The sequence below is a fragment of the Carassius auratus genome, chromosome 23 (genome assembly GCF_003368295.1).
Source record: "Carassius auratus strain Wakin chromosome 23, ASM336829v1, whole genome shotgun sequence".
Lineage (NCBI taxonomy): Eukaryota > Metazoa > Chordata > Actinopteri > Cypriniformes > Cyprinidae > Carassius > Carassius auratus.
Window position 1 is genome coordinate 18,336,091 of NC_039265.1, and position 13,665 is coordinate 18,349,755.

The 13,665-nt window shown below is 40.6% G+C and overlaps 1 protein-coding gene across 1 annotated transcript; it reads right to left on the minus strand.

Annotated features, from left to right (window-relative positions):
• Nucleotides 1–5,338: 5,338 nt before the first annotated feature.
• LOC113041632 (protein CYR61-like) lies at nt 5,339–7,526 on the minus strand. Its single transcript, XM_026200264.1, has 5 exons — nt 7,367–7,526; nt 6,849–7,062; nt 6,363–6,707; nt 6,081–6,277; nt 5,339–5,988 (listed from the first exon to the last, which is right to left on the minus strand). Exons 1-5 carry the CDS (start codon nt 7,412–7,414, stop codon nt 5,686–5,688), a joined length of 1,107 nt encoding a protein of 368 aa, XP_026056049.1. The 5' UTR covers nt 7,415–7,526; the 3' UTR covers nt 5,339–5,685.
• Nucleotides 7,527–13,665: the final 6,139 nt, after the last annotated feature.

The window sequence follows — 13,665 nt, forward strand, 5'->3', positions numbered from 1 at the left end:
TCGGGAGTTCGTAGCGGGTTCGTGAATCATTTGAGTCTATTCGGTAGTTCGTAGTGGATTCGCGAATCATTTGAGTCAGTTTGGGAGTTCGTAGCGGGATCGCGAATCATTTGAGTCAGTTCGGTAGTTCGTAGCGGATTCGCGAATCATTTGAGTCAGTTCGGGAGTTCGTAGCGGGTTCACGAATCATTTGAGTCAGTTTGTCCAGTGTTGGTCAGTCACGTTATTAGTAACGCAGTTACTTTTGACAGTAACTAATATTGTAAGTCGTTACTTTTTAAATAAATTAACTCGGTATGGTGCATTTTCCGTTATTTTTTTAGAAATGTATTAACTTTGACTGAAGTGCAGCCTAACCTGTTTGCAGAAGCATTAGGATTGGTGGATGCCAACCACTGTAAACACGAAGAAGCACTGTGGGCGTGTTTCCGCTTATTCAAGTGTGTGCTGCAGTCATGGCGAGTCAAGGCGAGAGCAACACGAGTTTCTCAAAGTGGAAATATGCTCATTATTCACTTTAGTTGAGCATAAAGACAAAAACCTTTAGTCAAACCTTTTAGTCTCTACTGTGGAGTCTCCGGCTTTCAGTCAGCTCCTTAGCAGGATATAATAGATTTATTTTTAAACAGCATATATATATATATATATATATATATATAAGTAATTTTTTTACATTTTCTTATCAATTATTTCAATCATTGAAATAGTTTTAGTTAACAATAACGACACCATCACCCACTGTTTTTTTTTTTCCTCAAAGTAATTGACTGTATTCTCAAAAGTGTCTCCATATGAACATGGCTGGAAAACAAGAGGCACTGATGACATCATCAGAAAAGCATGTTTTTTTTTTCATTCAGAATAATGTGCACTGATGAATCATTCAAAGTTAGACCAGGGACAGTCTGTTTTGTCTTCATGTTGACTGTAACGTGTTTATAAGTTTATTTGAAAGCATGTGTTTTCTATCTCTAGATGTGTGTTTAGGGCACAGAGCATGTTCTGCTCATCAGGGTGATGTGAAGCTGGTATACACTAAAACGATCACAGCAAACAGGAAGTACAGCACACAAGTGCTGCTGTGAGAAGGACATTCAGACCTGATTGGTTAACGCGGCGCGAATTGACGCCAAAGTTCAAATTTTTCAACTTGGGCGGCAGACGCGAATTCGCGTCAAACGCTAAATGCACAAAAAGCACCTTCGCGCTTAACGCGCGTTTCGCGCGAAACGCCCTATTCGCGCGTCAATTCGCGTCATTCGCGCGAACGAGGCGAATTCGCGTCTTCCGCGCCGCGCTTAACGCCCCATTCGCGCCGCGAGACCTCCAGACGCGCGTAAACGCGCCTTTGCATTGACTTAACATTGAAATCATTCGCGCCAGACGCTCTATTGGCGTTTGGTGTGAACACAGCATTATGATTCAGAAGCCATTCGTTTTTCTGAATATGTTATTCAGGTGTTTTGTTATTTATTTCAGAAATCCTTGTGATATACAATATTCAGTTTGTGCTGGTCTGACTTAATCAAAATTATAGTGTTTAAAAATTACTTTCTGTTTTTTTTTTATTTTCTGTTTGTATATCATTTGAATCATTTGAGTCAGTTTGGGAGTTCAGAATGTGAATCATTTGATCGAGTCAGTTCGGAGCGGGATCGCGAATCATTTGAGTCAGTTGCTATTTGTGAAACATTTGAGTCAGGTCGGGAGTTCGGAGCGGCTTCGCGGATCATTTGAATCAGTTTGGGGATCGCGAATCTTTTGAGTCAGTTTGGTATCGCGAATCATTTGAATCTGTTCGGGAGTTCGGAGCGGGTTCGCGAATCATTTGAGTCAGTTTGGGAGTTCGTAGCGGTTTCGCGAATCATTTGAGTCAGTTTGGGGATCGCGAATCATTTGGGTCAGTTCGGGACTTCGGAGCGAGTTCGCCAATCATTTGAGTCATGGATAGGCATTTTTAACAAATTTAGTAGCTAGGCGCATGTGCATTTTGAGTGCATTCTTTCACTGCATTATTCGGTGTATTCAAATGCATTTATGAATGCATGTGAATGCTCACAAATGTCAAGATATGGGGGTTAGAAAATTTATATAATTTTATGTAGTTAATCAATATCACACGAAGAGTGCCATTTCAGTTCTTCTCCAAATATCAGCATGATAAAAATGTGATTTTAAGTTACTAAAAACAATAATTTAATTACAAATACAAAATGTTGCAGAATAATGTAATATATGAATCAATAATAGTCTAAAGAACCTTTGTGCCAAAGGGGTTCTTTCTTGTCATTATAGAACCTTTTTAGCACAAAAGGTTCTTTGGAGTTGAGTAAGGAACTCTATGGTTCTATATAGAATCCCAATGAACACTTTTTTCTAAGCGTGTAGGGATGCTCCGAAAGGAAAATTCTTGGCCAAAACCAAACAAAATGAAACTCTGGCCCAAACACTGAGAACCTTTTTCCCCATGTATTTTTTCACCTTTGCATGCATAAATAAAATATCCATATAAATGTGCTTTTTACCGTTTTGTCTGAATTTTCATTTTCGGCTGAACTGACCCTTTAATGTCCTTTTATAATCACTATAAACACACATTTGTCGCCAACCAGTTGGACTACGGTTGTTTGCTTTAGTCGTTTTAGTGTGCATCAAACTTGCCCTGTAGTTGTTAATTTCTAAGTAATTTCATGTCACTGTGGAGTTGAATCCATGTGTTTTCTGTTCATGGAGTTGAAGAAAACACCCAGGGACCATCTCAACCTGGCTCTCGAATGCTTTTCCACAGACACTAACGGCACTAACGCTTTATTTCCCCATCAAAGAGTGCTTTGTTTGAGCAGATAAACAGACGTTTATGCCTCCCCGGACTCTCCACTGACGCCTTCTCTGGAGCACGATCCGATTTTCATTAAGTTCATCATTAGCGCTTATGTAACGCTGTCTGCGGCATGTCGTCATTGCTTATATCCAGCGTCTGTGTGAGATGAGGTGTCTGTCATGGCTAGTTAAGCGCTCAAATAGTAACTATTCCCCATCCTATGCTTTTGGCAGCACACCTCACACACCCATTTACATCACTACACGAGTGAGTGTGTGTCTTATTCAAGCTATTCATTATTTTACACATATTCTCTCCAGCATGTTCCTGAAGCAGCAGACACATGGATATGCAACTTCCCAGATCATATGCTCTTACTTTAAGTGATCAGATCTGCTGGGCCATAAAACAGATGATAAAATCGCACAGATGCACATTAAAGAAGGGACCCGAGCCAAATCCAGATATCAGGGACTTGGACTAGTGAGCAACACCCTTGCAACCTTTTAGCAACACACTCAAAACACGATAGCTACCACAAAACAATCCTTGGATAACATTGCCTCATGGCAGAACGCTTTGCACTCATATTGTCTTTAGAAAATGTACAAATGAATTTAACATTTTGCGTTTTTTGCAAACCGATGCTTTACAAGATATAAACTTGCTGTTGGCTCACACTGTTTTGGAAAACATTTAAAGAGTTAAAGAGAGATTCCACCAAATATTAACATTCTGCTTTGTTTTACTCAGCCTTATTTCGTTCTAAACCTGCATGTCTTATGCAGGACATTGATTTTTAATGTTTTGTCTATGCATTGAAAGTCATTGGGGTCCAATGTTGTAATGTCTTTTGTGTAAGCAGGAGATCACATAACTAGTCAGTTATGACATAATTTTTATTTTCGGGTGGACTGTCGCTTTAAAACATAGCAGCAGCTCTGTATGTGTCCACTAGGGGTCATCAGTTAGGTAAAACTTGAATGAGGAATACCACTGAAGAGGAGAGACTTCAGGACTGAAAAATTATGCATGTTAACTTTCCCTTATAAATGGACCTTGAAACCCAATCTTTAGTCTTGCTAAAAGACTAAAATAAACAAAAAGTGCTTGCAGGTTTATTCAAGCTGTTTGTTTCATTCCTTTCAGATGTCAAAATGTAATTAAAAAAGCATAAATGGCTTTGCATTCATGATGCTTAGTGGGAAACCATTAAAATTACATTTGATTTGACTATGCCAGTGTTGTTAATTTGTGTTTTAGCCATTTTATTCCCTTTTTTAGAAGCTAATCTGCTGCTGGTTTTGTCTGCAGCATCATATCGCGAGGAAACGTCTGGATCGCTGTCCCACTCCAATTGAAACTGCTTTTTTTGTCTAAAAAGGCCTCCGTGGTGTGATAAAACTCTCGTTTTGTGTTCCCATCATCCGTTGGGATGTCATAAAGCTCGCTCTAGGGCAGGATCTCTGTTCTTTCAGAAGTGGCATATTTTTAGCAGGTTCCAAGCTGCTTCCAAATACTTTCCAACATCTGCCGACCATCGGCGCGTCTGCATTCCTCAGCTGGACTTCCTTCACCTGGATCAAACCTCACTGGAGATATATCATTCCGGGCTGAAGGAGGGGGTCAGAGACGGGGAAGATGGACAGATGCCCTGCAGATCTGTTCTTTATAATGCATGATTGCGGAGCTAAAGGTCTCCGATTGAAGATAAGATCGATATTGATTAAACCCATGTGCAGTGCATCACACTGCACATCCTTCAGTGAGAAGTTGTCTTAACAAATTAAACCATTACGCCCCATAAAGAGCTCCTCGTCTCCCCTGTGATTCCCAGTGTTTTAGTTCTGTGCTTTATGCTCGGAAAACTCCTGTAAACACAGACTGAGTTTGGAAAAGCTCTCAAGATTCCGGGCACAGCTCCACTCTCTCTGCTATTGCTGGGTCTCTTAATTGTTTTCTTGAAGGAACTAAATGAACGAGTGGCTCAGGTTTTATTATAGGAAGCAAGCGAAAGCTTACGGTTCTCCAATAGCATTCCATTCAACAGAGAGAAGCGAGAGAAACTTCCAGAACTGCTGTTATATAACCAGCCCTTAAATCTTAACGTCGAAAGATTAATGTCTCATGAATGACCTGTTGTCAACGTTCAAGAACGCAACACGAGGTGGTTAGTTCATAAATAAATCTTTTATTTGTAACATAAAATTAGATCATAGATAACTTTTTACACTTTATTCCAGTATGACATGGTTCAAACAAAAGAGCTACATTTGCGATAAATAATATTAATAACAATAATAAAAACATTCATTAAATTGTATTTTTTTTTAAGTCTGTTGTTAATCATGTAGCGGAGTTGGGTTTCTCTAGCTGCCAAACAATGAGGATGCGTTCACCCGCATTAGGAGTGTAACGTGGACAAACTCAACCTGGACCAGGTTCATAGTCTATAAGTTGTATGTTTTGCATGTGCATATCTACACAAATGGGAATATACACACACATATACAAGGGTTACAGTTTGGGTTTTGTATTTAGACATCAAGGTATACATCAGGAATTGTAATATTAACAATTGGCATTTTACATCTTTACAGGTTGCTCCATAACGAAGCTATAAAACATAGCGCTCCATTGTGGAGCGAGCCTTTTCGAAACGCTGACGCGGCCTCAGCAAACAGTGCACTTTAAAGTCCCCGTAATGTAAGTCTGTAATTCCGTGGGAATCTAGTTACAACAGGAGATGGTAGTTGATTGGCCGGCGGATGGGCCCCCTGATTGCGCAGCTGGGCTGCCATTGGTCGACGCTTGTGACGCGATCCCGGTCACACAAGGGTCAAGGCGGGATTCCCAGCCGGCGCTCAGTCTCTGAACTTGTGGATGTCGTTGAAGAGTCTGTAGAAAGGGTAGGTGGCGTCATTGCCATTGCCGCAGTTGTAGGTGCACTTGCAGGACTCGATCATCATGACGTTCTTGTTGAAGGTGTCGCCATCCTCGCAGCGGAACTTGACGCTGATGGTGCGGGTCTGCTGCGGGTTGCAACAGCGGCCGTCCACGCAGGAGCCGCAGTATCTGGGGCGGTACTTCTTCAGGCTGGAGCATCCGGCGTAGCTTAACTTCACCGGCTGCATGGACTTCTTAGTCCGGTTGCATTTCTTTCCCTTCTGTTGGGAGTACACAAGATAAGTTAGATGCATGGAGCATGCATGGAAATTATATGATGCAATGCATTTGTTTTGGCTGGGATGTTGCATACCTTGAGGCTGGTGTATGGTGATTGGCTGCATGGACGGATTTGGCAGATCCTGGTCTCTTTAACCAACTTGCATTCGCTGTTGTCATTGGTTATCCTGGTGGAGATTCCAGTGCCGCAGGTCTTGGAGCACTGAGACCAGCGTGTGGTCTGCACGATGCACTTCTCAAACCGCCGGGATTCCGGCTGCGATCGGAATGCTGTGAACCAACGAAGCGCTAATTTAAAACTCTGCTTGTATATGAATCACCCATGCATGTTCAGACAAAGCATGTTTAATCTTACCAGGCAAGGATTTGAGTCCGGCCTTCACGATGGAGATGAGCTCGTTCGTTTTGGTGAGGTCGCTCTCGGTGTCGTCGATTGTCGGGTCGTTGCCAAACAGCTTGTCAATGGATTCCTTAGTCTTCCCATCATCGCAGACCCATTCCTCACAGCACTGGCCTGGCACTTTGACCAGCCTGGGGTTGGCGCAGCCCAATGTGGGCAGGGAGAGCTCTTGCGGGCAAAGCGGGATGCAGCCCACTGCCCCATCGATGCAAGTGCACTGGTGCTTGCAGTTGGGCTGGAAGCTCTCTCCGTTCTGGTAGATCCTGCTGTTGTACTCGCATGGTCTGCCCTCGGATTTGGCTGTAAGAGAAAATGAACATTTTTGCTTTGAACATTCCAATGCAATAAGCCCAAACATCCAATTTCATCCAAAATCCAATGCCCTATCAATCAACACATGCTTTCCATTCAGTGTCTTTTACAAAGTAATGAGAAACATACCTCGGCAGATGCCTCTGGTGGCCCCATGGATGGCCCCGAAGTTGCACTCCAGCCCTTTGGTGTGGTCGCACGGCTCGGTCTTGCTGCAGTCTTCGTTCAGCTGTCTGGCACACACTTTGCAGCAGCCGCAGCCGTCTGAGACCAGACTGACTCCAGGCGCGCATTTGGGAAGCTCTGACGGGCACGAGCAGGTCGCTGGGCAGCTGGAGAAGACCTGAGCAGAAAAACCAGGAAACTCTAATGACTTCCACGTCACTTAGGTAAAACAAAATGTAGAGGTGTAAGAAAAAGCCAGTGAAAGTAAGACATATCTAAGGGATCTAGCACCTCAGTGTCTTTTGTGTAATATACAACAGGAGGACACATTTGTGCATACAAAACTAAATCTCCATTATAAACGAACCTTAAATGATCAATAATTCCTTTAATATACTGTTGGTTGTTTCTTAGAGTAAGTTCTCTATTCTAAGTCATTATACACGTCTGTAAGAAGCATAGGAGTAATAAAAGTAACTTACCACATTAAAGTGTGCAGTAAAGAAGACGATAACAGCCCAAGCAAACATCTTCGCTTCTCTGTGTACTGTAGATTTCTGGAATCAAACGAACAGTTCCTCGGTTTAAGTCCTCGCGTTGTTTTGGTGCGTCTGAAGGCGCAGCGCTCTGAGAGTGAAGACGCGCGCGGCTCCTCTTTTATACGCTCGTGGAGCCCTGACGTCACCATCGCTGAACCGTTCCGAAGCTATGCGAGGAATGTTTCTTGGCGCGTTTTCCATCCGAGCTAAGCACCACCCTGTCTAACTTTTTTTTTCTTTCAGTCTTAAATGAATTTTCCCCTCTCACTGAACACTTTTTTTTTTACTGTTTCCCCCCCTGTATATATTTCTCTCTCTCTCTTTCCTTCTGCTCTCCACGTTTAATTTTTAAATAAAGTTTATACTTTTTAATTCTTGAAACCATAACTATTATTTATCTAAGCTATAGGTATAAAACGTTCTAATGAAATATCCAAACGTGTAAAGAAGCTTCTACTTTGTTTTGCATTTTGGAGTCTACTGATTGCAGTTGTATAGGTTTATTATGTTATTATATTTTGATTTTTTTGTGGTTGAGTCTCGCGCCTTGCTAAACCAGTATATATGCTTTAAATAAATAAAAAAACTAAACGTTTATTTGATATGTGTACAGTGTTAGTCTATAATAAAGTGATGAATAATTAAATTATTTTATATCGATGTATGATCCGATTCAGATCAAACAGCTGTTGCTATAGTTGAAACTGAAATTAAATTACATTCGCGTTTATTTAACGCGTTCTCACTATAAAGTAACTTTGAGTGTGTTGAAAACACTGTTGTTCAAATCATGTGTTTGTTGTGACAAGTATAGGTTACTTTTAAGTAGCATATTATTTCACCCACATAATGCTTACTAGCTTCTTTGTTTTGGGTAACGTCATGTCAAAGATTAGCGTTATTACTCGCCCCCAGGGGTCTATTAATAGCGTTACGTGAGTTCATTCCGAGCGCGTAAACCGTGAATTGTTCCACAGGTTGCGCGCGTGCGCTTATCCAGATCAACTATGCGCTTTGGATAATTGTTTCCATTTTCGAAAAACTCTAACTTCGAGTTAGAACTGTTTGAAAACCCTTCATGCACCTTAAATCTGTGCGCGTTTAGAGACGTTCTAAACCCAAACTTCACGGCTTCTATTTTTGGCTCGGCTCTGTCTCTTGACTCAACAGCTCTAAGCGATTCCAGATGTGGAGCCTGATTCCAGACGTAACAATATTACCATATTTGGTCTGGGCAGTAGCCTGCATTATTAACATTTCTGCTGGAGTCATCCAACCACAAAGCATTCCTGACAGCTTAAAGATCCCTACATACGCTCTCCACGGAGGAAATTCCTCCAGCTAATTTAATATTCATGCAGTCTGTCCATCACACAGTGAAAGAAAAAAATGCAACAGGCATCCAGCTTTCCACACGAGATGTAAAAAAAAAAAAAAAATACTGTTTTTGTCTGAGACTCCAAATAAGTGGCATTCCAGTGAAATTCAGAGATTAGAAGTCTTTGGATGCACACAAACCAATCTGACTGTGAGAGAAAGGGAATGTAGAATATTGTCCTGACAGCACTGAATACTTCTTTCCACAGACTCGCTGAGAGCAGAAGCGTCTGGACTCTGAGATGGCCAGATGAAGAACATTTGCCACCTGGATTGAGGACTTTTGGGAGCTGTGTCATAGCTCAGGTTTGTTGTACTTTTACATCTTTATGGACCGTTTGTCTGTAGCTACAGGATCCTTGAGCCTTGTTTGCATTTGTCCAATCAGGATGACACTGGTTGTGTTCTTCTGATCAGTCAAGTAACTGGTGTACCAAAATGTTTCTGATCCGTTCATTGAGTTCTGAAACACGATGGTTAATCTGGTTTCAGTTTATTTTTCTCAGATTGCGACACTAGATGGTGATGTGCTGTACTGTGTCATTGTGGAAAAGAGGATCTGTAGTCTTTACCATGACTTGCTGATGTGATTTTAATATAGTAAACATCAATAGTCAATAGCTTTAATGCATACTTATATTTTAATTAAGTCATTTTGAATTAATAGTGCTGGAAAATCCAGTTTCAGAACTACAGGTGAGTTGGATATTTGGCTTGTAGACCATTTTGGACCATCTAAGATGGTTTGTATTGAAATTATGTTGTGTTTTGCTTGTGAATGTCCAGGCAGATACCAACTAGCATGTTTCAGACGCTGCTAGCCGTTTAAGACGTATTGCCTAACAGCTGATGATGTGTAAACCTGCCATATTTGTTCATGGACATGCATGTGTCTGAGCCAATCACCTGGGGTGTAGTAATGAAAAATGACATCATGATAATGCTGATGGCACCACAAGAATGCTAGCGTTCCTAAACCCTTCACCAGTGACTATGCTGAGCTGTGATGGCAAATAAATCTACATGACTGTCATTCGTCAATATGCTTTTATAACCAAATGGTTTTAAAAACCCAACTACTTGGTTTACCAGTATCTAATCAGAATTTAGAGTTTAAGATAGCAGTTGCATTGCTATTTTTATCATTTAAAAACCCTTGTTTGGTTTAAAATGATACAATTTTTGTGATGGAATGGTGCACTTTTAAATTATGCTTGTGCTTTTCTTAAAAATATATGGCGCTTGCTTTTATATTTATAATAGACATCTGTAGCATGGACATGCTTTTTTAAGCACTGCAGTTTTAAAACAAAGATTTTAAGGCATTGAAACACAAACAACAGAGCTATATGAGAGCGCCGTGTGTGTTTCTGTGTGAGAGATGTTTGCTGCTTTATTGGCATTGAACGATTACATAAACACACTTATATGTGTCATAATTCCCTGTTTTGCAAGTATCCTCAAGCAGTGATTCAGGTCTTAAGAGTGACTCAACAGCTGGAAAAGAGAGGGCATATGTAACAGTATATTGGATCTGGACTTGGGTCTTCAAAGCCGAGCTGTCCAATATTTGTCTGCCATTCATATTAATCAAACAACAGTAACAAAAAAATCTCTGACTGTTCTTGACGAAATCGCTTTTGTAACTTTAATAATACATAATAATAATAATAATGATTATTTATATATAACCATTAGTGCTGTCAAATAATTAATCATGAGTTATTGTACACAAAATATGTGCATGTTTATTTATATAGCACATTTCATACACAAAGGTAATTCAAAGTGCTTTACATAAAATAAAATTAATATATATTAAAAATGGGTTTAAAAAACGGTTAAGAATAGAAAATTATTATACAGAAAATGCAGTGCAATCAGTTTGGACATTGCACAGTGCTCATTCAGTAAATGCACAGCTAAACAGGTGAGTTTTGAGTCTAGATTAGTCAATAGTCCACCCTGCTGGTGATAAAGGCATGAACAAGTTTCTCCAAGTCTTGACTGGAAACAAAACATCTAATTCTTGCAATGTTTTTTAAATGATAGTATGCTGATTTAGTTACTGCTTTGACTACTGAAACTAAGGTCTGTCTCCAGAATCACACCAAGATTCCTGACTTGATTTTTAGTTGTTTGACCCCTAGAGTCAAGGTATGCATTCACCTTGAACAATTCATCTTTCTTTCCAAATGCAATAACTTCAGTTTTTTCCTTGTTTAACTGAAGAAAGTTCTGGCATATCCAACTATTAATTTCATCAATGCATTTGCAGAGGGAGTCAATTGGGCTGTAGTCATTTGGAGATAAGGCTAGGTATATCTGGGTCCATCAGCATAGCTGTGATAGGCAATTTGGTTCTTTCTCATTATTTGACTCAGTGGAAGCATATACAGGCTAAACAAGAGCGGTGTTAGAATCGAGCCTTGTGGGACTCCGCATGTCATGGACGTCCACTTAGACTTATGCTGTCCTAGACTCACATAATAGCCTCTCCCTTCTAAGTTTGACCTGAACCATTGAGTACCATCCCAGAAAGCCCGACCCAGTTTTCCAGTCTTTCTAAAAGTATGTTATGATCGTCAGTGTCAAACACAGCACTGAGATCTAGCAATACCAGCACCGATATTTTGCCAGAGTCACAATTTAACCGAATATAATTTATTATCTTAATGAGTGCTGTCTCTGTGCTGTGATGCTGTCGTAGTTGCTAAGATGATCAGGGTGGTTACTAGGGCCATTGCTGGAGTGTTCTAACAGGTTAATAGGCCATTACTAGGGGGTTCTAGGTGGTTACTAGGTTCTTTCTAGGGTGGTTACTTGCCCATTACTAGGTGGTTGCTGTAGGCTTTCTGAAAGGGTGTATTCCACTATTATTTTCTCAGTAGTAGTCTACATTCTGCTTTTCCCCAGTGCGAGCGATCGAGGTCAGCTGAAGCGTCTTCCCTGGAGAGAGTGAGTGTAGAAAATGAGCTCACGGAGACTTGACATCTGTTCCCGCACATGCCGTTCTGAAAGCGTTCTCCATCTATACTGACTAGAGGGGCACAGGGCTTTTAGGAAACAGTGCTGTCATTGTGTTCCAGTGGAGTCACCCCTCATTTTTCTGTTCTGGAATTACACATCCAGGAACCATTACAAGAGCGTTTTTCATTTGTATCCACAATGTTGTAATGGCAAACATAATATTTTCCACTGGCCTTCACTTTCTTCCAGGGCTTTGGCAGCAGCTATTGATTAAGAGCGCATGACTCCCCCCCCACCCCCAACCCCTTTCCCTCTACATTATGTAAAGCTCTACAGACGAGCGGCAGCTCTGCTTGTGTTTATTTTACCGTAGGAAGTGGTGTTGAAGTTCTTGCGCGATTCATCCCATCCTGCCAGAGCGATATCAAAGAGATGTTATCCAGATATTCGGCCCTTGTCACTCCGTGGCTTATCCTGTCCTAGTTCACTGAGACTATGCGATGTCATTTCCTGTGAATGAACCGCTACACAAATCCCACAAAGGCTTCTGCACCCTTTCTTCTGGGACTGGAACTATAATTTTTGATGGTATGATGGTATGATGTACTGGGTGGTTATTAGGTCATTGCTAGGGGTTTGAAATCCTAAAACTCTCTACTCTGATTCTGTTTTACAGTCTACAGCTGCTCCCGGATAAATATTTTAGCCATGACATGTGCTTCCTCCGGCTGTACAGAGAAAGTGTTTATCCTGTGGGATCTGATCTGTATACAGTCTGGGATTCTACGGCATTTGATTTGTGTGATGAATACAAAAGGGAAGGTGCTGAGATTCATTTCAGGATGAAGTCATGAAATCGTACGCTCCAGTTGAGCGTCTCACTCTGTATGACCTAAAAAAGCCACATAGAGCTGATAGTGAGGTCATGGTCAAGAACTGCTTGAATACACTTTTTATGGAGATTTACAACAACAAATGTACAGTAGCTAACAATTTGCTTTTGTTAACTATGCTGTAGATACCATAGTAAATTCTTAACACAATTCCAAAACCTAGTGAGCTGCCTACCTAGACAGCATAAGACCTATAAAACATTTGCAGTGTCTCAGAGAAAGCCGATCACAGAATCCGTTAATTGTGACATGACGCACAAAAGCTAGATTTTGCGTGCGCACAAAAGTTTTCAGATTTATATAGAGAATATAGTTGACCTAACTTTTTCCACTGGCCAAATAGTATTTCAATTGATTTAAACAATTCAAATCAAATTAGATTTATGCAGTTTTGCTGATAAGGTCAACATCGTTTAGCTATTTGGAAAGTGGAAACCGATAAGCCTATATTTATCGCAGTGTAAATACGACTGACCTATCAGTAAGCCCCGCCCCCTTAGTTACTGTTGCTCCCCAGACAACCAGAAAATGAATGTTTTCATCTTCATTGGGATTAGAGTTGAATGCTTACAGACAGATATTTTGCACAATGTTTTTCCAGTTTTTTTACATAAACACCATCAAAATGATGCGAGCTTCGGATCAGTATTTCTCTATGGTGCTGAAACCTAAAGATGCCTGAGTTCTGCTCACAGTGCAACTGATACTCGACTGCCATTGGCTTAACTGTGTTCAAGGGGAGGGACTTACGATAGTTACAATATTACGCTGCTGTCACTTTTTGCTGTTTTTGTAACTTGTGTGTATTTTACAGTTAAACATCTTTATTATTGTGGGATTAGTGTGTAAGTGCTACACACACACACACCGGTCAAAATTTGGGATCAGAATGATTTTTTATGTTAGTTTTTAGTTTTTTTTTTTTTTTTTTAAGGAGTTTACTCATCAAAACAGCATCTATTTGATCAAAAAATACAGGGGGGAAAAAGTTAATATTATTAT

Excerpts from the sequence above, each read along its gene's own strand:
- LOC113041632 (XM_026200264.1), bottom strand. The coding sequence starts at position 7,414 with ATGTTTGCTTGGGCTGTTATCGTCTTCTTTACTGCACACTTTAATGTG. Across the intron at positions 6,708-6,848 it reads CACCAGAGGCATCTGCCGAG|CCAAATCCGAGGGCAGACCA; the intron begins GTATGTTTCTCA and ends TTTCTCTTACAG. Across the intron at positions 6,278-6,362 it reads CGGACTCAAATCCTTGCCTG|CATTCCGATCGCAGCCGGAA; the intron begins GTAAGATTAAAC and ends GTTGGTTCACAG.